The 25,925-nt window shown below is 42.2% G+C and overlaps 1 protein-coding gene across 2 annotated transcripts in view; it reads left to right on the forward strand.

Moving 5' to 3' along the window:
• The window catches only part of LOC141105622 (C-type lectin domain family 2 member E-like), a 68,153-nt gene that overhangs the window by 39,358 nt on the left and 2,870 nt on the right, over positions 1–25,925 (forward strand). For both annotated transcript variants that reach the window (XM_073595579.1, XM_073595578.1), the window contains exons 3-5: positions 14,854–14,958; positions 18,837–19,006; positions 22,731–22,840. In XM_073595579.1, the coding sequence (XP_073451680.1) occupies positions 14,854–14,958; positions 18,837–19,006; positions 22,731–22,840 (385 nt within the window). The remainder of the gene's footprint in view (positions 1–14,853; positions 14,959–18,836; positions 19,007–22,730; positions 22,841–25,925) is intronic.

Genomic DNA, 25,925 nt, shown 5'->3' on the forward strand with positions numbered 1-25,925 from the left:
TTTGCTAATTTTTTTCCTGTGAAAGTGGAGTTGCCCTTTAACCGCCCCTTGTAATTAATACTGAGCAACCTTTAAGTGTTTTTTGGAGCTTTGTAGTTCTTTCATTCTTTCTCACAGAAAAGATTTTAATGCATCTGTACAAATGTCCCAATGTGGGGGAAAAATGCAGTTGATTCAGCCTTTAGTGACGGCAGTAACAATGAGCAGATCTACTGTCACTTTTGTTGAGGCCCAGTAAAGTGGTGGCAAGCGACAAAAAAGGTTGCCCAGAAAGCTCCTAAGAATTTCTTGATATAAAATAGGTGCCTGATCTTGGGAGACAATAGGCAGCTTATAGGCAGGTGAAGTCTGCTTTCTCCACTGTAGGTGGCCCTCGACCAGAATGTTACTGCAGCCAGAGAGGAAGTCAAGGGAAACCTGGTTTCTCTATGGTTCCCTGAGGCAGCTTTTTGGTTGGCTACGCTGCATTCAGGTGACCCCTGTACATCAACTTGGGTCAGCCGAGTCCCTTTAAGTCCCTGCCTCCAGATTTCGGCACACATTTGCCAAGTAGTAGATTGGGGAAAGAGCACCTGTCTGTTAGGGAAAGTGATTAGCAACAGGGAGAGGTTCTGGATGAGTAGGGACAGGCTGGGAACACACAATCCTTCATCGAAAAGCCTCCCCATTTGGACCAGACTGCCAGGCTACATTCCACCCTCTGAACCCGACGCTGTTGGCGCCTTTTACCCCACTGCATTTCCGCATAAAGACAAATTCCAATCAAGACTTTATTTTTTAGTTCTAGACGGGGTTGGAAAAGGTTCTCTGAGCTGTTAAATGTTGTGTGTTTCCCTAAAGTGGAAATTTCCTTTTTTTCCTATTAAGTCTTACACCCAACCTAGACAAAAGCTATTCAGAAAACCAAGTACATGGCTGTGCCCACAGATCTACACACATGCATATTACAACCCCTGGCTCACTATGCAGGCTTAGGGCAATGTGCATTTATGCCTGTACTCATGCTCATGTGCATGAGCATGAAGGAGTGTGCATGTCTGATGCTAGCTTTGACTCCCATCACCTCATTAACGTACAGCACTCTGAGGAGAAGTTTCTGAGTGGTCGTCAGCTTCTGTGACCCATGACCTGACCTAGGTTTCTGAGTTTGACCCTGGCTTGCCTCCTGTTGTATCCAGATCTCCTGTTTCTGACCTTGGCTTGTGTCCTGACTTCATCTTATGCCTGCTGTTTTGGTACCTTTGCATAGCTCCCAACTGTCCCTGATTTTGAGAGACTGTCCCTGTTGGAAGTCAACATGGTTTAATATCATACTTCTGGTCCTTCACAACCTGGTTGATACAGACAGGTGACCCCGAGTTGGAATGTAACCAGATACACATCAGAGCTTGTAGCATATCAGAATCTGCATCTGAAATCTAGCAAGGCTTGGCTCCGGATCATCTATTGCTATAAAGCAATCTTCAAAGGACCATAGCTGCCAGTGACGGTGGGTGACAAAGATCAAAGGATCAATAGGGACCTAGGATACAGAGACATGATACATGGGCAATGCTGCCCCTAGAGGCCAATACAGCAGGACGGACAGTCTGTTGGGAAGTATTGCCCCGTAATTACTGATTTGTCAAAAGTCTAGATGGGATGGCACTGGGGTTGGGTCTGGATGGTGTATGATTGAAGTATAGAAAAGGGAAAACAGGAAGGAGTTCAGCCCTTTTCGTTCTTGGTTCAAGCATGGTGAGCCTGGTGGCTATTGCATGGCTATCTCTCTTTAACCACTTAAGGACCGGGCCTCTTTTTTTTAGATGTGTTGTTTACAAGTTAAAAACTGTTTTTTTCTATAGAAAATTACTTAGAACCCCCAAACATTATACATTTTTTTCTAACACCCTAGAGAATAAAATGCCAGTCGTTCCAATACTTTCTGTCACACCGTATTTGTGCAGCGGTCTTACAAGCGCACTTTTTTTTTAAAAAATACACTTTTTTTAATAAAATAATAAGACACCAGAAAAAGTTAGTCCAATTTTTTTTATATTGTGAAAGATAATCTTACGCTGAGTAAATTGATACCCAACATGTCACGCTTCAAAATTGCGCCCGCTCGTGGAATGGCGACAAACTTTTACCCTAAAAATCTCCATAGGCGACATTTAAAAAATTCTACAGGTTGCATGTTTTGCTTTACAGAGGAGGTCTAGGGCTAGAATTATTGCTCTACCGATTGCGGCGATACCTCACATGTGTGGTTTGAACACTGATTTCATATGCGGGCGCTACTCAAGTATACGTTCGCTTCTGCACGCAAGCTCGGCGGGACGGGGCGCGTTTAAAAAAAATTTTTTCTTATTTATTTTACCTTTTGTTTTTTATTTTTACACTGTTTAAAATAAAAAATTGTGTAACTTTTATTCCTATTACAAGGAATGTAAACCTCCCTTGTAATAGAAAAAAAGCATGACAGGACCTCTTAAATATGAGATCTGGGGTCAAAAAAGACCTCAGATCTCATATTTACACTAAAATGCAATAAAAAAAAATGTTGTCATTTAAAAAAATGAAAAAAATAAAATGGCCCTTTAAGAGCTATGGACGGTAGTGACGTTTTGACGTCGCTTCCGCCCTGCAGTGTCGTCATGGAGATGGGTGGGGGCCATCTTCCCCTCACTCATCTCCATGCACAGCCCTGAGAAGGACCGGATAGCCTCCGCCGCTGCCGACAGCTCTGGTAAGCGTTGGAAGGCAGTGGATCGTGGCGGGAGGGGGGGAGGGGGGGCCCTCCTGCCACCGATAAAAGTGATCTCGCGGCGAAACCGCCGGCTGAACACGGGGATACCGGGGTTATGGCAGCTAGCTGCTGTCATAACAAAAAAAGTGAGGATGTACATCGGCGTGCGGCGGTTCGGAAGTGGTTAACATTTGAGTCTAGCCCGATGATACAAAGCCTCACAGAGAGCCTTGTGATAAATATCTTTGATATTCTTGTATTATGTGGTCTATTGGTATATGTTTGTAATAGTATTTTGTGTTAGCGTATTCCTATTTTCTTGGGAAATAAATAACACTTTGTTATTAAGCCGTGTGCTTGGTTTCATAGCTAACCTTGTATTATTGTGATATCAATAGTAACATGTGGTCAGAGTTTTAATAGACTAGCTAACTAGGGGAATAGACAAGTTAATACTTAGGTGAAATAGATATAGGAAATAACCACCCCTTTTATAATATTTATTTGTACTAATTACTTCATTTGGTACCCCAGAAGGCGTGTGGAATTTATTTCTGCACAGAATCCAAACCCGAATGTATTTTTGTCTTGAGTCCCTATAAGCTAAGGAATCAACTACACCTAGAACTGAAAGCCTTCTCTACCGTGGACAAGATTTGCGCTGGTTTGTGAATTCTGAAGCCCTGCTTGAATGGTCCTGAAAGTTCTATGAAATATTTCATCGGTGAGCGGACACGCAAAATCTGGTGAGATATTTTGTCTGATATATATGTATGTATGTGTTAATGTTTATTGTATTGCTAATGCAAATTGTTAGGCCTTTGTAGCTGGTCAAGAGTACTGGTGAGTGAGGCATTAGTCACCCCTGGTTATCTGATATAGCCTGCAGATTGACAGGATAAACCACACATCTTTGAGGAGAAAGTGGGAGAGATATAGATTTTATTTTTTTTTTTATTAATTTTTTTCTTTTAATATTTTTTATTTTCTTTTTCTTTTTTTTCTTAGTTTATTTTTTACTTTTATTTTTCCCCACGTGAGTTGTGCGTGTCTCCTGGTTGAGGGACTACAAGTCACTTTTAGCTTTAAACAGCTTTGTCTGTCTCTGTCTCTGTGTATATTGTGTAAGCGACTAGTTTAGCAACTTCAGTGTAGGCTAATTAGCATATCATAGGAAGTCATTGAAGATCTTATAAACAAGCATGGCTATGCGTGAGAATTATTTAACACACCAATTCAATGACCTTTTGAAACAATGTAATATTCGTAATGATGAGGCAAAACATAATAAGTCTTCGAAAAAAGGCAGGAAAGCCAAGATGGCCAATGTTGTAAGCATGTTATTGAAAATGAAGTCCAATGGTGTGCTGAGAGAGAGCAATTCTTGGAGCAGGTACAAAGTGTAACTGAGAATATAGTAGCAATGGTTGCAAAGGCAGATGCAAATGTTGCTGATCACATTGAACAATTAGTGACTGAGAGATGTGTATTGGAACAGAGATTGGATGAGTTGAAGGAAACATGTTTTTTAAAGGAACAATGTATCGCTTCTTTAGGAGAGAGGCTGGGAATGAAACTGCGATAGAGATACTTAAGAGAGAGTTACAAGAATGTAAAACTGGGCTAGCCCAAAAAGATTATGCCATTCTACCTTTGAAAGCACAGGCAATGGAGAAAGTGCAAAGCCATTGTTGTGCTAACAAGAATACACATGCCTTTGTGACACAGGAGCAGGGAGACCGGATGCTGATCAAATATCAGCCAGTATATTCGGCTGACAATTCTGAAGAATCCCCAAATCAGTTCTTCTCTCTTTTTAGTCCTGCGTCAGAAAGGACTGGGCAAGGATTAGGAATTATAAAAATGGAGGGTAGCACCCAATCCACAACACATACAAGATCGCACAAATCTGTGCCAGATTTTGGGGAGATTTGACATTAGCGCTTCACCCATTAGTCTCTCAAACAGGCTGGAAGCCGTGGTGGCACAGTACATTTTGAACAATATGGATGCATGCGCACTCCTCCGCGCATGGCTTCCAGCAACTGTGTGAAAAACTGCAACCACCAGTCGGGAGGCACAGAGGTCTATCTCCCGGGTTAAACTCAAAATGGAGAAACTCAGCAGATAGAATGAGGGAAATGCAGTGTATAATGGGTGGAAGAGATACTAGGAGTTCAGACGCCTTGGAAAATACAAAGTTTAGGAAGGGAATCAGTGTTGGAGATCTGAATGAGGGGTATTTAAATAAAAGTGTGGTAACTGCGCTTGAAATTGATTCAGGAGTTGAAACAGTTGGGACTTCTGATGAGTCCATTGCTAGTTACTCCTCAGACAAGGAAAGTGTAAAATCTGTTCATTCCGATCATAGTAATGTTATGCAACAATGTGAGACTACAGCGCCATATGCTCAGAGAAGGTCCTATGCAGGGAGACCAGCTCTCAAGTGCTTTGTTTGTAAAAACGGGGGTCACATCGCTAGGTATTGTTTGGTTGGTTAATAATGATATGCAAAGGAGGTCGCACTACCCAAAAACTACACCAAGGCGTTATGAGGTTTATTCTGCGAGATGGGGGAACAATCCAAGGCATAGAGGCCATAGTACTCAAACCCGTTTCCCTTTTAAGACCCAAATGGGGAGACTACAAACCGAAAATAGTCAATTAAGACAGGAAAAGCATCACTATGTAGAACAGTTGCATAAAGTCAGAATGGAGGTAGCCGCATGGTCATTCAAATATAGCACTGGGGGAAACAATGTTAGCACTTAGTGAGCTGCATGGATGGTAAGAATTTTCTGGTCAATGTTTCCTTGCTATGAATAAGGTTTAGATGTGAGTTTCAGAGATTTGCCCTTTTATGTTTGGAATATGATATATTTTTAGTATTTTCAAGGATAAACCTCTGAATTTTTTTTTACACATTTTTCTGTTATGATTATTATGTTTTTTTCTCTTCTCTTAAATTTTTTTTATTAAATTTTTGTTTTTTTAATTTCTATATTTTTAATCTTTTTTAATTTTTTTTAAATATTTGTATTTTTTTTAAATGTCTTATTTTTTATTTTTTTTAAATGTTTTATTTGTTTATTCATTTATATTATTTTTGTTTTGTTCAAGTGAAAAATTGTTAGGTTTAGTCCACCTGAAAGGGAGATAATTGGATATGTCCTCAATTAGCAGCTGAATACATGTTGTTTAAGACAAGAGTTGGTAGGAAGCCATTTTAGCCACTGGAGCTATTGTAGTTTTTTTTTCTTTGTTTTTATTTTCATTCAGGTGGAAAAAGTTACAAAAGGTTTAGGCTTTGTCCACCTGAAAGGGGAGTTAGTGCATAGGTTTTAATAGACAGATAAATGCATTTTTTTTTAGCGTTTAAAATGAGAATTTTTGAGAAGCAACATTTACGTTCGTTTTTTTTATTTTTGATCATACCATGGGGACCCATTTTAGGGTTGTACTGATAATTTGTTCAGAGTTGCAGAAGCCAGGAATACTAAGTTCCTGGGTTCCAAGGAGGGAACTATGAGTAAACATAGCAAGTGAGCAGATATTGTGGATAAGAATTTGATTCTGCTCTTGTTTTTTACTTCCAGAATCCTGGTGAAGCGTGATTGGAGAGGTCTCTGGAACATGGATGACAGATGTTTATCTGGTTGGCAGTTTGTCTGTGCCATACCACACCGCAAATTTGTTCTGATAAACATTCAGGAGAGAAGGGACAAATGAAAAGATTCAGATTAATACTTGCAATATAAGGTTTCTTTTTCTTGTGGACACTTTAGTGCTAAGGCTGAGTCTGAAAGACTGTGCCTATCAACAAGACTTGTGAAACATTTTGCCGGAGTCTCTCCTGTCATTGATGAATGCAAACGTGCTATTAATACATGTGCAATGGGTTGGAGGTTGGGGAAGGAATATAACCTATCCAATCCGTCAGAACATGAAATGTAAAAAATGTTGTTTTCTTTTATTGGAGGGAGGAATTGAAAGAAGGAAAAGTTTTTAATGTGTGACATGTATTGACATAATGGAATCAATATGGTGCAGTTACCCAGGAGACTGGCACTTATGCATAATAAAGTGTCTCTTGGCCAGGTGACACATTAATTGGGTGAATATTTCCTTGTAGGGGTGGTGGCTCAGTCTTAGCAGTCATACAGAGAGGTTCTCAGGTACTGGACATGTGGGACACCAGAGCTGGACATGGGGGAGATACACCTGGTTGATGTCTCACCTGAGAGGTTGGAACCTTGCACAGGTAATGACAGTGAATACACACAGGAGCATGCTCCGTTAGATAAAGGGAACAAACGCTGGCTACCAGGCCACAGTATGCCTTCACCACATGACGCTTCAGCGTCTCACAGTGGTTGATAAAAACCTATTACCCTATATGTGCTGAGTATACACTGAATCAAGTACGGTCATTGTACCAGTGGCTACTCGCAGAGATGTGCGGACACAGAATGAGGTGCATGCAGGATGCTTATGTCTGAGGAGTAACCGAAAGAGTAGGGATGTATTCAGCACTATATCGGGAGGAATAGGAGCTAGGATTGGTGTTGTTAATGGAGTGGATTTGAAATCCTGAGGAACAAACTCTCAGCCATAGCTTAAGCGGGGCTTTGTTACTCAGAGAGCTTGGTGGCGTCCTTAATAACATTCAAAGTCACATAAATACCCAGTAAAAAGTGGCTCCGGATTTTGTCAAACATGTTGAGAGGTTGGTAGAGAGTGTGATGGTACAGGACAGAAATCTCTCATGGGCTTTGGCGTGCATGCAGGGGCAGGCAGAATTATCAACCAGCATGAAACTGAGGCAGGTTGATATTTCCCTATGTCAGAAGCATGACCATGATGTCCTTTGCACGCCAGGTCAATACATGGTGGTGAACGAGAAAGGTTGGGAAGATATTTCACTCTAGGTTCTGGATGGTGAGATCATTGCTGGGAAGGAAGCACCTGGGTATTATTTGGGACATAGACGAGTTTGTTTCTTTGTCCTAAAGGATGTCGATGTAACATTAGTCATGGAACTAGAGTGTTCCTTGAACCTAGCAATAGGTAGAAGTGCATGGTATACCCTGGGCATGGTCTCTGGAATCCAGGCGCAGGGATGGAATTTTGTGGTTTGTCATTGTTTCAGGTTTATATGTGTTAGACTCGATATTTATATAGAAGGGTCTCCCATTTATCTATGCAAGTTGAGGGACGAATTGACAGTAAGGTCTCTTCGTACAAGTTAGAGGCTTTGCTGCCAAAATTAGAGCCCTGAAATACCGCTGACGTGCCAGGAAATGCCATTGTGAGCAAGCCTGCCTATTCCCGACCCGTATTTACAGTAAAGGGTTATAGGAGGTTGGGAGCGGGATGCGTAATTTGATGGGTCACATATATATGTATATATTATGGTAATGGGTTGATCTATGTTATGGTATAATGTGACATATGTGTATTTTTGGTTAGTAATATGGGTGAGTAAGGCCCTCCTCGAGACTCTGTATGTGAATGCTGGTTAATATGTTGCTCTGAGTGTGTGCTGGTAAATGGTGAGTGAATGGACACCCCTTGCCTGTATTGCATCCCGTTGTGAAGGTACCGAAGATACAGAATGGTGACATGAAAGCTGTCGCTGAAGAATGATGGTGGTGTGTCACTCAGTGGCAAAGCAGCACATGTTGGGAAGCACAACACGTTAAGACCGTCATTGACTGTTCCATGGGAACTGTTTCTGAACACATGTTGGGAAGTTCAACACGTTAAGACAGTTATGGACTGTTCTATAGGTACCATGTCTGAAGAAGGGTGATATGCACCCTTTAAGCGCAAAGCGGTATTTTCTGGAAGTCAACATGGTTTAATATTATACTTCTGGTCCTTCATTCCCTGGTTGATACAGACAGATGGCCCCAAGTTGGAATGTAAACAGTTACACATCAGAGCTTGTAGCATATCAGAATCTGCATCTGAAATTTAGCAAGGCTTGGCTCCAGATCGTCTATTGCTATAAAGCAATCTTCAAAGGACCATAGCTGCCAGGATGATTGATGACGGTGGGTGACAAAGATCAAAGGATCAACAGGCACCTAGGATACAGATACATGGACAATGCTGCCCCTAGAGGCCAATACAGCAGGACGGACAGTCTGTTGGGAAGTACTGCCCCGTAAATACTGATTCGACAAAAGTCTAGATGGGATGGCACTGGGGTTGGGTCTGGATGGTGTATGATTGAAGTACACAGCACACGGGAAGGAGTTCGGCCCTTTTCGTTCTTGGTTCAAGCATGGTGAGCCTGGTGTCTCTCCGAGCCACATGGCTATCTCTCTTTAACATCTGAGCCTAGCCTGATGATACAAAGCCTCACGGAGAGCCTTGTGATAAGTATCTTTGATATTCTTTATTTATTTATTCTGTATTATGTGGCCTATTTGTATATGTTTATAATAGTATTTTGTGTTAGCATATTCCTATTGTCTTGGGAAATAAATATGACTTTGTTATAAAGCTGTGTGCTTGTTTTCATAGCTAACCTTGTATTATTGTGATATCAATAGTAACATGTGGTCAGAGTTTTAATAGACTAGCTAACTAGGGGAATAGACAAGTTAATACATAGGTATAATAATATTTATTGTACCTTTACTTCAGTCCCTGATTTGAAACAAAGTCCCTCTGTCCCTCTTTCCTCCTCATGTGTCCCTCATTTTAGTCCGATCTATAAAGTTGTATATAAAATGCACTTTTTATCTGTCAAAAAGTGTTTCCCAGTGCTAAACTTTTCACCATTTTTTTACTTGCTAATTTTTTTTCAGTGAAAGTAGAGTTGCCCTTTAAGTGCCTCTTGTAAATAATACTGAGCACCTTTTAAGTGATTTTTGTAGCATTCTACTCCTTTCATTCTTTCTCGCGGAAAAGAAAGGAAGATACTTTTCTTTTAATGCATCTGTACAAATGTCCCAGTGTGGGGGAAAAAATGCAGTTGATTCAGCCTTTGGTGATGGCAGTAACAATAAGCAGATCTACTGTCACTTTTATTGAGGCCCAGTGAAGTGGAGGCAAGTGACAGAAAAGGTTTCCCAGAAAGCTTCCAAGAACTTCTTGATATAATAGGTGCCTGATCTGGAGAGACAATAGGCAGCTTGTAGGCAGGTGCAGTCTGCTTTCTCCACTGTAGGTGGCCCTCGACTGGAGCAGTACTGCATCCAGAGAGGAAATCAAGGGAAACCTGGTTTCTCTATGGTTTCCTGGTTCCTTGAGGCATCTTTCTGGTTGCCTACGCTGCATTCAGGTGACCCCTTGTTATGAATCTGCAGTAATGTTTCATGCCCTGTCTGTCTGCTTACCTCTGGTCTGTGCTTTATGGACTGCACTCTCACACCTGCACATTTAAGCAATCTTCTCTTAGCGTGGCTCCACCCTAGCCTCTAACAGGAAACACTATTTAATACTGTGCACTCCAAGCCTGCTTTGCCCGAGCAATAGTGTGTTTAGGCTTCCCTGTGTGTTTCTTGCCGTGTGCTTTACGTTTGTTTCCGCATATCGACTTTGGCTTGTTTCCTGACTATCCCTGTCTGCTAGTAGCCCCGACCCCTGGCTGGTCCTTCAGACTATTCCTTGTTGCCCTGCACTGCTGCTTCCTCTCCATCCACCGAAGCCTGCCGTGAGCGTGAGCTGGGAGACCCTGGGGGCCGCGACCTGGAGTCAGCTGCAGCAAAGGCCATCCTCACCATCAGAGGACCTGATGAAAACCTGCTGGCTCTTAGTCTCTGTGCCCTGGGGAGTCTTATGCTCTAGCTCCCTGTTCAATCTGTGTTGGTGCTCAAGTGGAGCTTCTTTCCTGAACCACCCAGAGCTCCATCCACAGTACTCAGCCGAAGGGTCCACAAGCTTAGCGGTGCGCTCCTAACCCCAGCGGTGTGCATCTGTCACCTGGACTCAGGTGACCTGACACCCCTGGACGTCATCTTGGGTCAGCAGAGTCCTTTTAAATTCTCCAGGTTTTGGCACGTATTTGCCAAGTGGATAGAGTAGGGAAAGAGCACCTGTCTGTCGGGAAAGTGATTAGCAACAGGGGGAGCCCTGGATGAGTAGAAACAGTCTAGGAACACACAATCCTTTATCGAAAAGCCCCCCCCCCCCCTATTTGGACCAGACTGGCCAAGCTACATTCCATCCTCTGAAACCAACGCTGCATTTTTCCCCACTGTATTTCCACATAAAGACAAATTCTAATCAAGACTTTATTTTTAGTTCTAGACAGGGTTGGGAAGGGTTCTCTGTGAGTTGTTAAATGTTGTGTGTTTCCCTCAAGGGGATATTCCCTTTTTTCCTATTATGTCTAACACCCAACCTGGACAGAAGCTGTTAGGAAACTTGATTACATGGCTGTTCCCAAAGATCTGCACACATGCATTTTACAACCCATGGCTCACTATGATGGCTTAGGGGCAATGTGCACTCACGCCCATGCTCATGCTGATGTGCGTTAGCATTAACGAATGCGCATGTCTGATGCCGGCTTTGACTCCCATCATCTTATAAACGCATAGCACTCAACAAAAGTTTCTGAGTGGTCTTCAGCTTTTATGACCCACGACCTGACTTAGGTTTCTGAGTTTGACCAAGCTTGCCTCCTGTTGTATCCAGATCTCCTGTTTCTGACCTTGGCTTGTGCCAAGGTCGTCTTCATCTGCATCTGCCCCGGAAGAAGTTATTTTGTAACAAAACCGGTCGGGCGAGGACACACAGATCTGTTATCGCAATCTTTGCATCGGTACAGTTTTTTTTTCTATGCACTGCCCTTGACTAAATGTCTTAGTGCACTGTTTTTCAATAAACACCTTTAACCGATTCAGCCCCGGAAGATTTTACCCCCTTCCTGACCAGAGCACTTTTTGTAATACGGCACTGCATTGCTTTAACGGACAATTGTGCGGTCGTTCGACGTTGCACCCAAAAATGACAAAATTTTTTTTCCCACAAATAGAGCTTTCTTTTGATGGTATTTGATCATCTCTGCGGTTTTTATTTTTTGCGCTATAAACCAAAAAAGAGCGACAATTTTGAAAAAAAGCATTATTTTTTACTTTTTGCTATAATAAATATCCCCCAAAAATATATAAAAAAAGCGATTTATTTCCTCAGTTTAGGCCGATATGTATTCTTCTACATATTTTTGGTAAAAAAAATAGCAAAAAGCGTATATTGATTGGTTTGCGCAAAAGTTATAGCGTCTACAAAATAGGGGATAGTTTTATGGCATTTTTAATTTTTTTTTATTAGTAATGGCAGTGATCTGCAATTTTTATTGGGACTGCGACATTATGGTGGACAGATCGGACACTTTTGACACTATTTTGGGACCATTGTCATTTATACAGCGATCAGTGCTACAAAAATGCACTGATTACTGTGTAAATGACACTGGCAGTGAAGGGGTTAACCACTAGGGGGCGATGAAGGGGTTAAGTGTGTCCTAGAGAGTAATTCTAACTGTGGGGGGATGGGCTTCAAGTCACATGACAGCGATCACTGCTCTCGATGATAGAGAGCCATGCTCTCTGTCATGACACAAGCCAGAACGGGGAAATGCCTTGTTTACATAGGCACTTCCCCATTTATGAGGCTCAGTGACACGATCGCTGGAAGACCGCGTCCGCCAATCCCGCGGGCACGGTCACGCTGTACGAGTGCGCCTGCTATCCCCGGCTCTTAAACGGGATGTACAGGTACGCTCATTTGCCCAACACTGCCATTGTGTCGACGTATATCGGCGTGCAGTGGTCGGCAAGTGGTTAAGAAGGTATTTTACACTATTGATGCCCCTTGTCTATTTTTTGGGTTACCGCTGGACTGTCTGGATGATTTAAACTCAGTGCAAGAGGAACGGATCATATGCCATCTGTACTATTTCTTCCATGGACACTGGATATCCAAATGCTTGTTTGACCCGGCATAATAGAGGGTCCACGTCTTGGGTTAAGAGCACATCCTGCGTTTAATGTTTTAATGTTGGTGATTCACAAGGTGGAGGACTTAATTGATGTTTTAAAAGGAGAAATAGTGAGATAAGGATTGCTGCACGCCCCAATAGAATATAAATAGGAAGAGTTTCCCCGTGAGGTTTTGTATTGCAGCCAAAAATTCTAATTTGGGTAGAAAAAGTAGGTTTTATTGAAAAAATAACATACAATATAAATTGTGTTAAAACATGAGCTATGTAGATAAGACCATTGCACATACATCATGGTAAAAGCCAACGCTTTTCGACCATTAGCAGTAGAGGTCTTCTTCTGGGGGAAAGGAGTACAAGAACTCTACAAGAAAATATAATGTGAAAAAACATACATTTGAACAACAATATATATGTAATGTAGACACATGAATAGCCAATATACAATCATATTTACCACTGACGGCTGTAGAGATGGCCTCCAAAGTGCTGTGCTTGGAGATTGCTGAAAGATCCAGGTGGTATGGCAAGAACTCCCAGGCCCCCGCAACAAGGAAGGGGTGAACTATCCGGAAAGCCAGTCAAACAGGCCCAGGAGAGATCGCGCTTAGAGCCCATGCCTGGGGGAGTGAAAGATTAGAAAGAGGTGTCGCTTATGTCGGAAAACATAGGCGGCCTTCTCCATGCTGTCCGCCGGAGGGAGAACATCCCTGCCAGTGACGTCCTGAGATCACTCCGGGCGTCCTTTGGCATGCCGCGCATACGCAACTTTTTCCTCGACGTGCGCAGCACGTCATGATGTCACGCGTATTGTGGCGGAAGTGACGACAACGGTCGGCGGGATTTCCTATTCCGGGACGCAGAGGAGACCGCATTTACATTAGATATATATTGATGTTTAAATGTACGTTTTTTCACATTATATTTTCTTGTAGAGTTCTTGTACTCCTTTCCCCCCAGAAGAAGACCTCTACTGCTAATGGTCGAAAAGCGTTGGCGTTTTTTAGTATGACTATATATACCTATACCATACTATGTTTTTTATGTACACCTATGGCTGTATTACCATGATGTATGTGCAATGGTCTTATCTACATAGCTCATGTTTTAACACAATTTATATTGTATGATATTTTTTCAATAAAACCTACTTTTTCTACCCAAATTTGAATTCTTGGCTGCAATACAAAATCCCACGGGGAAACTCTTCCTATTTATACCTTAATTGATGTTTATTAATCGTATTATCTTTTGTCTCCACTCAGCCTGTGTTGCTGAATTTGGCTTTATTAGCACTTTTTGGACTTTATTTTGGTGTTTTCTGATTATTGAGCACCACTTTTCATCTTTTTATATAGTTTTGTGGTGTCATATCTCACAATTTTTGTTGCTGCTATTCTGTAATTTTTTTTCACAAGCTTAATATTGTTTTGTTATTTGCTGATCGTGGAAACGTCTGCCTCTCCTTGTTGGCTTCCCAGACATAATGGAGGGCTTATTACCGAAATGTAATAGAGAAGGGAAAATGTGTACTTGGATGCACTGTAATCAGTGGAAAGTGGTGTTTGGTGCATTTTAACTTGAGTACTCACTACACAGACACACTCCACCGATACACTACAATATACTGCAGTAAAACTGCAATAACACACTTCAATATACTGCCGTAAAAGTGTACTAAGGCACTTCAATGTACTGCAGTAAAAGTGGAACTCCTAATAATTACTCTATCTACAGCTTGTGATACATTAGTGTGATGGTCAGTGGGAAGAATGGTCCTTACATTGGTGGTCATTGAGAAGAATTACCCCCTTACAGATAGCTAAAAAGATCAATGGTGTTAGTGGGAACTTATCTGAGATGCAAAAGTCGTCCATTGCTGAAGGAACCCCTACCAACCTCTGGAGGAACCCTAGTTCAGAAAAGCTGTTTTAGAAGGTTTCTGATTATTCCCATTTTTTCTGACACCCATCAAATAGACAGATTTTCCTCACTTCCTGTTCTGAATGACACAGATTTAAAACACAGGAGGCGAGGATAAATCTTCTACATGGGGGCACAAAGAACTATAAAAAAAATCCTTTGTTTCAAAAAGAATATCCCACATACCTTGTTGTTGTTGTTCATATAAGGTACACATTGTATATTTTATGTATTTATTTTACAGATGCCAAGAAATTTATTCCTAAGGGACATCTAAATATAATATTGGCATTTTCTTTGATCAACATTATACTTATTGCTGCAATGTGGACGTTTTTTTCTGTCAGAGGTAAGTGCACTGTTATAGAGGAGACATCACACAATGACAAAGGTTGCTGGACATAAAGCATAAGGCCCTCTGTGTGTGAAAATTAAAACATATAGGTGCGCTGTCCTTTTAAGAGGCAATCATATATTTCATGTGCATGATAGATAATCCAGTTCATCAACAATTAGTATAACTTAGATCACGGTAGGCACAGGGCTGGACTGGGACAAAAATGTGGCCCTGGACTTCATCCAGACCGCCCCAGGGCACAACACATCAGGGCACGGTACATCAGGCCACATCAGGGTACAGAGCCAGGCACATCATGGCACAAGGCACATCAGGGCACATGCATGATGATATCATGTGTCACCATGCCTCCAAAATGCTACTACTGGTGATACTGACACACCTCTCTCCTCCACCCCCTCCTCTTCTTCTTCCTCCATGGCTTCTTCCTGCTGTGCTTTGTCCTCAGAACCAGCGGTGCTCCCTAGGCGTTCAAGGGGCTACGCATGTACGCAGGCAAAAAGATGCTATGCGGTGCTTGAGCTGGTGTGCTTGGGGGACAGGAGCCACACTGGGGCAGAGATTCTGTCAGATCTGCAGGGGCAGGCTCAGAGGTGGTTGACGCCACGCCAGCTTAAGGCAGGAATGGTGGTTTGCGACAATGGCACCAACCTCCTCTCCGCCCTCCGACAGGGACAACTGACCCATGTGCCCTGTTTGGCTCACGTCCTTAACTTGGTGGTGCAGCGGTTCTTGGGAAGGTACCCGGGCTTACAGGATGTCCTGAGGAAGGCCAGAAAATTCTGTGTGCATTTCCGCTGGTCATATAATGGCAGTGCTCGGCTGGCTGACCTCCAAAAGGAATTTAACCTGCCCAAGAACCGCCTAATCTGTGACATGCCTACCAGGTGGAACTCAACGTTGGCCATGCTGCAGCGGCTGCACATGCAGCAGAGGGCCATCAATGAGTACCTGTGCGACTATGGCACCAGGACAGGGTCAGGGGAGCTTGTTTTTTTTTCCCCACACCAGTGGGCCATAATCAGGGATGCATGCACTGTCCTGTCACCATTTGAGGAGGCCACGAGGATGGTGAGCAATGACAGTGCATGCATCAGTGATACTGTCCCTCTTGTCCACCTGTTGGAGCACACGCTGCGTGGAATAATGGACAGGGCACTTGAGGCAGAACAGAGGCAGGAAGAGGAGGACTTCCTTACCTCTCAAGGCCCCCTTTATCCAGACAGTGTTTCTGCGTGCCCGCCGATCACACAGGAAGAGGAGGAGGAGGAGAAGGAGGATTGTGTCAGCATGGAGGTGGAGCCTAGAACTCAGCATCAGCAGCAGTCTTCAAGGGATCATTTACAGTCCCAAGAAACCCATGGCCTAGTATGTGGCTGGGAGGAGGTGGCTGCGGATCATGTCGTCCTTAGTGACCCAGAGGACTTCGGACCGAATGCCTCAACAAACCTACGCTGCATGGCCTCCCTGATCCTGCAAAGCCTGCGGAAGGATCCTCGTATTCGTGTTATCAAGGAGAGGGATCATTACTGGCTGGCAACCCTCCTTGATCCACGTTACAAGGGTAAGGTTGCAGACCTTATCTTGCCGTCGCAGAGGGAGCAGAGGATGAAACATATTTGGGAGGCCTTGCAGAAAGATCTGTGCAATGCGTTCCAAGAGACTGGGAGGTTACAAATTCCTGTTCCTGGACAACGTGTTGCTTAGGCTTCGGTCAGTCAAAAAAGGAGCGGTGGAAAAGGTGGCCATCTGATCGATGCTTTCAGACAGTTTTTTAGTCCGCAGCCCCAAGGTATGATCGGTTCCAGCAACCATCGCCAGCGTCTGTTTTAAATGGTGCAGGAATACCTAGGGGCAAGATCAGACTTGGTCACCTTTCCCACCGAAAATCCTCTGGGTTACTGGGTCTTGAGGATGGATCACTGCCCAGAGCTTGCACAGTATGCAATTGAGCTACTGGCCTGTCCTGCATCCAGCGTTCTTTCGGAACGAACATTCAGTGCTGCTGAAGGCTTTGTAACTGACCACAGGGTGCGCCTGTCCACCGACTCAGTCGATTGATTTTCATAAAAATGAATCAGTCTTGGATCACCACCAGCTACCAAGCACCTGATGCTGATGTAACCGAATAATTTTTTTTTGAAATGTCAGATCCCTTCAAGACTGCCTATGCTGATGCTGAGTGACTATCCTGTTATGCTGAGTGACTATCCATTTCCTCCTCAACATTTTTGGTTCTGGGCGCCGCCACCAGTGGCTAAGGCCCAATTTTTCAGCCCCTGTTAGACAGGGGCGTGTAATTACAATTTTTGATGTAATACTTTGCAGTAGGGCTCATTCCTGCGCTCCAACTAGAGTATCTGTGAGGGGTTGCAGTGTTGTGGCACCAGTGCCCAAGGCCCAATTTTTCTGCCCCTGTTCAACAGGGACATGTAATTACAATTCTTGATCGAATAATTCACAGCAGGGCCCATTCCAGCGCCCACCAGGAGTAACTGTGAGGGCTTAGTGTTGTGGCAGCACCAACACCTAAGGCTCAAATTTCTGCAGAGTATATAGGGAAGGCCCCTACTTTCAAACATCCAACTTACAAACGACTCCTACTTGCAAACGGGAGGAGACAACAGGAAGTGAAAGGAAATCTACCCCTAGGAAGGGAAATTCTCTCCTGTAATAGTTAACATGGGAAAAACATGTCTCCCCTTCACTGATGCTTTATCACCAATCCTTGTTTCACTAAAAACTCCCAAATTTTCAAAAAACATTTGTCATTGGGAAAGAAAGTGAGGTGAAATCTTCTGAAGAGGTGCACAGACAGCAAAAAAAGTTACAGGGGTGATAACCCTTCCCTATAGTTTCCAAAAAGCTTAAAAATAGATTTTTTGGCTGGAGCTACACTTTAAAAATGTACCAGTTCAAAATTACAAACAGATTCTACTTAACAACAAACCTACAGTCCCTGTCTTGTTTGCACCTCCTGTATACTGCTGTTCAGAGTATATAGGGCCTGGGGGCCCCACACCTTTCCTTTTTTTAATTTGGGTGCGGGGTTCCCCTTAATATTCATACAAGACCCAAAGGGGCTGGTAATGAGCTGGGGGGGGGGGGGTACCCATGCCATTTTTCTCAATGATTTTCATCCATATTGCCGAGACCAAACATTACATTTAAGCCGTAAGCAGTTTTGAATGAATTTTTTCCATTTAGAAATGTCATTTTGTGCAGGGACTGTTCTAAACACAGGAAACACGCGCCACTTCACAGGCATACTATAGACACCCTCCAGGTATGATATTTAAAGGAATATTTCACCTTTTTTTTCACTTTAAGCATCATTAAAATCACTGCTCCCCAAAAAAAGGCAGTTTTTAAAACTTTTTTTTTGCATTGATACATGTCCCCTGGGGCAGGACCCAGGTCCCCAAACCCTTTTTAGGACAATAACTTGCATATTAGCCTTTTAAATTAGCACTTTTGATTTCAAACATTCGAGTCCCATAGACTTTAACGGGGTTCGGGTGGGAACCAAACTGGGGGGTGTTCGGCTTATCCATAGCTGCTATCACAGAACCTTTCCTAGTTCTAGGTTTCCTGACCATAGGCTACATTTCTGCCCAGATCTACTAGAGAGGTTTTCATCCTTTTCTGCATTTTGTTTAATTGTACGTATTGGTGACAATGTTTTCTGCATCCTTATAATGGCACAGGAAACTGGCACAAGTGGCGTGTGTTGCATAACCAAACCATACAGACTCCTAATTCCTTTTCTTCATATTACATTATCTAAACCAGAGGAAAATTTAAAAGGCTTTGCTAATGCTGTTAAAAATAAAGTAATTCTCAGTTTACTTCTTTCTATAAAAACACAGGAACACATAAGGAAAAGCATATATCTGTTCGATGTTGCATGGACGGCTGGATTTCGCACAGAGATAAATGTTATTTCTTCTCAGATAAACGAGATACATGGAGCAACAGCCAGAAGTTCTGTGAATCTCAAAATTCATCACTTGCAGACTTTGAGAATCAACTGGAATTGGTGAGTTATACTGACTGCTGTATATGATCATAATACAATTCTATTACACTCTATACATAGAACACTACACCCCCCAACATGACCCACCACTGGACATGATCATAATACAATTCTATTACACTCTATACATAGAACACTACACCCCCCAACATGACCCTCCACTGGACATGATCATAATACAATTCTATTACACTCTATACATAGAACACTACACCTCCCAACATGACCCTCCACTGGACATGATCATAATACAATTCTATTACACTCTATACATAGAACACTACACCTCCAACATGACCCACCACTGGGCATGATCATAATACAATTCTATTACACTCTATACATAGAACACTACACCCCCAACATGACCCTCCACTGGACATGATCATAATACAATTCTATTACACTCTATACATAGAACACTACACCTCCAACATGACCCACCACTGGACATGATCATAATACAATTCTATTACACTCTATACATAGAACACTACACCCCCAACATGACCCACCACTGGACATGATCATAATACAGTTCTATTACACTCTATACATAGAACACTACATCTCCAACATGACCCACCACTGGACATGATCATAATACAATTCTATTACACTCTATACATAGAACACTACACCCCCAACATGACCCACCACTGGACATGATCATAATACAATTCTATTACACTCTATACATAGAACACTACACCCCCCAACATGACCCACCACTGGACATGATCATAATACAATTCTATTACACTCTATATATAGAACACTACACCCCCAACATGACCCACCACTGGACATGATCATAATACAATTCTATTACACTCTATACATAGAACACTACACCCCCCAACATGACCCACCACTGGACATGATCATAATACAATTCTATTACACTCTATACATAGAACACTACACCCCCAACATGACCCACCACTGGACATGATCATAATACAGTTCTATTACACTCTATACATAAAATACTACACTTCCAACATGACCCACCACTGGACATGATCATAATACAGTTCTATTACACTCTATACATAGAACACTACACCCCCAACATGACCCACCACTGGACATGATCATAATACAATTCTATTACACTCTATACATAGAACACTACACCCCCAACATGACCCACCACTGGACATGATCATAATACAGTTCTATTACACTCTATACATAGAATACTACACTTCCAACATGACCCACCACTGGACATGATCATAATACAATTCTTTTACACTCTATACATAGAACACTACACCCCCCAACATGACCCACCACTGGACGTGATCATAATACAATTCTATTACACTCTATACATAGAACACTACACCCCCCAACATGACCCACCACTGGACGTGATCATAATACAATTCTATTACACTCTATACATAGAACACTACACCCCCAACATGACCCACCACTGGACATGACCATAGTACAATTCTATTACACTCTATACATAGAGCACTACACCTCCCAACATGACCCTCCACTGGACATGATCATAATACAATTCTATTACACGCTATACATAGAACACTACACCTCCCAACATGACCCTCCACTGGACATGATCATAATACAATTCTATTACACTCTATACATAGAACACTACACCCCCAACATGACCCACCACTGGACATGACCACAATACAATTCTATTACACGCTATACATAGAACACCACACCTCCAACATGACCCACCACTGGACATGACCATAATACAATTCTATTACACTCTATACATAGAACACTACGCCCCCCAACATGACCCACCACTGGACATGATCATAATACAATTCTATTACACTCTATACATAGAACACTACGCCCCCCAACATGACCCACCACTGGACATGATCATAATACAATTCTATTACACTCTATACATAGAACACTACGCCCCCCAACATGACCCACCACTGGACATGATCATAATACAATTCTATTACACTCTATACATAGAACACTACGCCCCCCAACATGACCCACCACTGGACATGATCATAATACAATTCTATTACACTCTATACATAGAACACTACGCCCCCCAACATGACCCACCACTGGACATGATCATAATACAATTCTATTACACTCTATACATAGAACACTACGCCCCCCAACATGACCCACCACTGGACATGATCATAATACAATTCTATTACACTCTATACATAGAACACTACGCCCCCCAACATGACCCACCACTGGACATGATCATAATACAATTCTATTACACTCTATACATAGAACACTACACCTCAAACATGACCCACCACTGGACATGACCACAATACAATTCTATTACACTCTATACATAGAACACTACACCCCCCAACATGACCCTCCACTGGACATGATGATGAGTGTTTTTTTGCACTTATCAAACTATTTTTGCCATCCAGGCCAATTCTGACATTTCTCTCCTACATGTAAAATTCATAATTTTTTTGCTAGAAAATTACATAGAACCCCCAAATATTATATATATTTTTTAGAAAAGACCCTAGAGAATACAATGGCAGTCGTGGCAACTTTTTATCTTGCACGGTATTTGCGCATCAATTTTTCGGAGACATTTTTTTGGAAAAAAAAAAAGTTTCATGCTTTACAAAAAAAAACAAAGTTAGCCCAATTTATTTGCATAATGTGAAAGAAGAAGTTACGCCGAGTAAATAGATACATAACATGTCATGCTTCAAAATTGCACACGCTCGTGGAATGGCGCTAAACTTTGGTACTTAAAAATCCCCATAGGCGACACTTTAAAATGTTTTACTGGTTACAAGTTTTAAGTTACAGAGAAGATCCAGGGCTAGAATTATTGCTCTTGCTCTAATGTTTGCGGTGATACCTCACATGTGTGGTTTGAACAACGTTTTCATATGTGGGTAGGACTTAACGTATGCGTTCGCTTCTGAGTGCGCTTTACTTTTTTTTTTCTTTCTTTTTTTTTAATGTTAATTTTACTTTTCTTTTTTTAGTTTGACACTTTAAAAAAAAAACAAAAAAAAGTTTTGCTCACTTTTATTTCTGTTACAAGGAATGTAAACATCCCTTGTAATAGGAATATGGTATGATCGGTCCTCTTTACAGTGAGATATGGAGTCAATAAGACCCCACATCTCACCTCTAGGCTGGGAAGCCTGAAATAAAAATAAATAAATAAACGATCACGGCTTACCAGCCGAGGCGGCGCCATTTGTTTGAATGCAGAGGCTGGGCATGACATTGTAACATCGCGCCCGGCTTCCGAACGTTTATAGAGACTCCAGTGACCATCTGGTCTGCCGAAAATCTCTATGGTAAACATCCGGGGCCTGCGGATCCGTTCTCCGACTCGCCGATGGAAGCAGTGAATCTGTAGAAGCACTGGAGGGTGATGGGAGGGGGGACGTCCCCTCTCGTCGCCCGTAAGAACGATCAAACGGCGCTATGATCATTCTTATGGTGTAGGGAATCACCGGCTGAAAAAGATGATATCTGAATGATGCATGTAGCTGCACCCATCATTCAGAAATACCCGCTCAAAGTCAAGGACGTCATATGACGTACCTTGGGCGGTAAGTGGTTAACAAAACTCTTTCAATGGTACATTTAACAGACCAAACAGCAGCAAATTTAATTGTTAGGATTTACATACATTTTATTTTCACCTCGTTTGGTGGTTTCAACTAATCATTGGTCTTTCCTGTAGAGGTTCTTATTGCGCTACAAAGGCAGCAGTAATCATTGGATTGGACTTTTTAGGAATACAGATGATACAGGCTGGATATGGACCAATGGAACATCATATTCTGAAGACATGTAAGTTCAAGTTTGTTTGTAAATGTAAAAACTCTCCAACCAAAGCTGATCTAATTCAAGGGGTTGAACATAAATATCAAGTACAAATTTTAGGAACTTCAACCATTTTTATACAAAGTCCTCCCATTTTCAGGGCCTCAAATGTAATTGAACAAATGAATATAATCATAAATAAAATGGGTTTTCTCCTTTCTGATGCTTTGCCAGGCTCTGATTGCAGCTGTCTTTAGTTGTTCTTTGTTTGTGGGTCTTTCTGCCTTTAGTTTTGCCTTTAGCAAGTGAAATGCTCAATTGGGTGATCAGGTGATTGACTCGGCCATTGGAGAATATTCCACTTCTTTTGGCTGAATCTGGGCTGAAAATATATCTCTAAACACTGCAGAATTCATCTGGCTGCTTCTGTCTTCTGTCACATCATTAATAAACACCAATGACCCAGTGCCACTGGAAGCCATGCATGCCCATGCCATCACACTGCAAGCTGCACCATGTTTTATAGATGACGTTGTGTGCTTTGGGTCATGAGCTGTTCCAAGCCTCCTCCACACTTTTTTCTTCCCGTCATTCTGGTACAGATTAATCTTAGTTTCATCCGTTCAAAGAATGCTTTTCCAGAACTGGTCTGGCTTTTTTAGATGTTTTTTGGCAAAGTCTAATCTGGCTGTTGTATTATTCAGGCTTATGAATGGTTTGCATCTTGTGGTGAACCCTCTGTATTTGCTATATTAGTGAAGTCTCCTCTTGATTGTAGACTTTGACAATGATACGCTCACCTCCTGAAGAGTGTCCTTCACTTGTCTGGATGTTGTGAATGCTTTTTTCTTTACCATAGAGAGGATTCTGCAATCATCCACCGCTGTTGTCTTCCGTGGATGTCCAGGCATTTTTACGTTGCTGAGCTCACCAGTGCATTCTGCTTCCTTCAGAATTAACCAAACTGTTCATTTGGCCACTCCTAATGTTGCTGCTATCTCTCTGATGGATTTGTTTTTGAATCTTTGAATCCTTACACTTGCTTGGACAGTTCCTTTGAACGCATGATGTAGGTTCAGCAATTGATTCCAAATGCAAATACCACACTTAGAATCAACTCCAGGCCTTTTACCTGCTTAATTGATGAAGAAATAAGGAAGGAGTATCCCACACCAGGCCATGAAACAGTATTTGATTTAATTGTCCAATTACTTTTGGTCCCTTGAAAAAGGGGGATGGCTATTCTTAAGAGCTGTAATTCCTAAACCCTTCCTCAGATTTGGATGTACATACTCTCAAATTAAACCTGAGCGTGTGCACTTTCAGCCTATATCCATTATGTAACTATAGCTTGAATATGTTTCGGCAAATACCTGAAAAAGTCTAAAATTGTGCATGTGTCGAAATATATATGGAGGATCATGCTGTTGACGTCATCACATAGCCGGAAGTTCTCCTAGAAGCCATTTTCTTGCTGGACGGAAAGTTTCTTTTATATTTTCAAGCGCAATTGCGGTATTTTAATGTTAGTGTATTACTTTTTATAATAATAAAAACACTTTCGATGGTTTTAAACTATGTTGGGCTTTTTGCTCCTGTTTTCTGTATCAGTCATGAGGATGGATGATTCTGAAAATCCTAGTTTTTTTATGGTCGATGAGGATTCGAGTTATATCCGTCCACCCGTGGACAATTTAGGGGGGGATACTTGCAAGATCGCACTATTGATGCTTTATCTGATTTTAGTTTAAGTAGAGGGCTATTCCCAACTGGTAATCACGTATTTGTGCCATCTGGTGGAGGATCTACAGCCACTATTGGATGCCTTTACTTTCAAGGTCACATACCTTCCACTTTGTCTTCAGATATTTACAAATTTTCTTCAGTCCAAACAGTTTTTTGTTTTTTGAAGCATGATCACATGACAAGCAGGAGAGTGCAACGTTTCAGAGTCACACAGAACCCCTTTGTCACATGTCTGACGAAGGGGTCCTGCATTAATCCAAAACATTGCACTCTTACTTGTGATGTGATCATGCTTCAATAAAAAAACCTTTTGGACTGATGATCCGTGGCGTGCTGCCAAATATATTCGTTGTGACAGGATGACACTTCAGGAGAGTTATAGTGAGACAGGGACAGAATGACATTGCCAGTTACCTGCCTGCACGATAACAACTAATGATGCTGTACAGCTCAGTCACCTGCAGCCTTGCAACCAAAGAGACTGTGCAGCCCAGCTGCTAGCATCCTAGCAACCAATCATGCACAGCCGCATAGCCTCATTGGTTGCTAGGACACTGGTGGCCTTGGATCATACCACTTCTGATTGGCTTCTTCAGTAGTTGTGCAAGCTGTTTGCTGAGGTAAAGAGGACTCCAGTGATTATACGCCAGGCCGCCAATGTCACAGACATGTCATATTTGAAAAATGTGGAAGCATGTGGATCCCCTATTAAATTTTAGAATTCAGGTATTTCCAGTGAGGGGTGCCATTAATCCTACAGCATACAAATACATTCTTGACCATTGTGTGCTTACAGTTCAGAGAAGGGCCTTTCCTGTTCTCACATAAGTGAGCCCATGCTCCATAAAGACATAGTATGAGCAGTTTGGTGCTGAGGGACTCAAGTGTCCTGCACAGATCCCTGACCTCCACGCTACTGAACACCGTTAGGATAAGTTGGAATGTTGATTGTGAACCAGGTCTTCTCATCCAACATCAGTACCTGACCTCACAAATGTTCTCTTGGTTGAATAGCCACAAATTCCCACAGACACTCCAAACTCTTGCAGAAAGCATTCCCAGAAGAGTGTGTTGGGCAGATTCTATTTTGCCCATGCACTACCTGTGTCCGAGAGACTGAGTGCGGTCACCAATGCCCAGAATTAGGCAGGAACTGCAGTCATGTGTACAGTCTCCTGACTCAGAGGTGAGTTGTGTGTTAGATAGTGTCCCATCTCTCTATACACCTGAACTTCTACTTGTTGCATTCAGAGTGGCAGGTCAAACCACACCACCTCCACCAACCAGCATACCTCTGTTACCTATTACCAGTCACAGAATGAAATCCCACCGGACACAGAGTGTGGACTTTCATGTGTGTCCTGTG

The sequence above is a fragment of the Aquarana catesbeiana genome, linkage group LG08, assembly GCF_042186555.1.
Source record: "Aquarana catesbeiana isolate 2022-GZ linkage group LG08, ASM4218655v1, whole genome shotgun sequence".
Classification (NCBI taxonomy): Eukaryota; Metazoa; Chordata; class Amphibia; order Anura; family Ranidae; genus Aquarana; species Aquarana catesbeiana.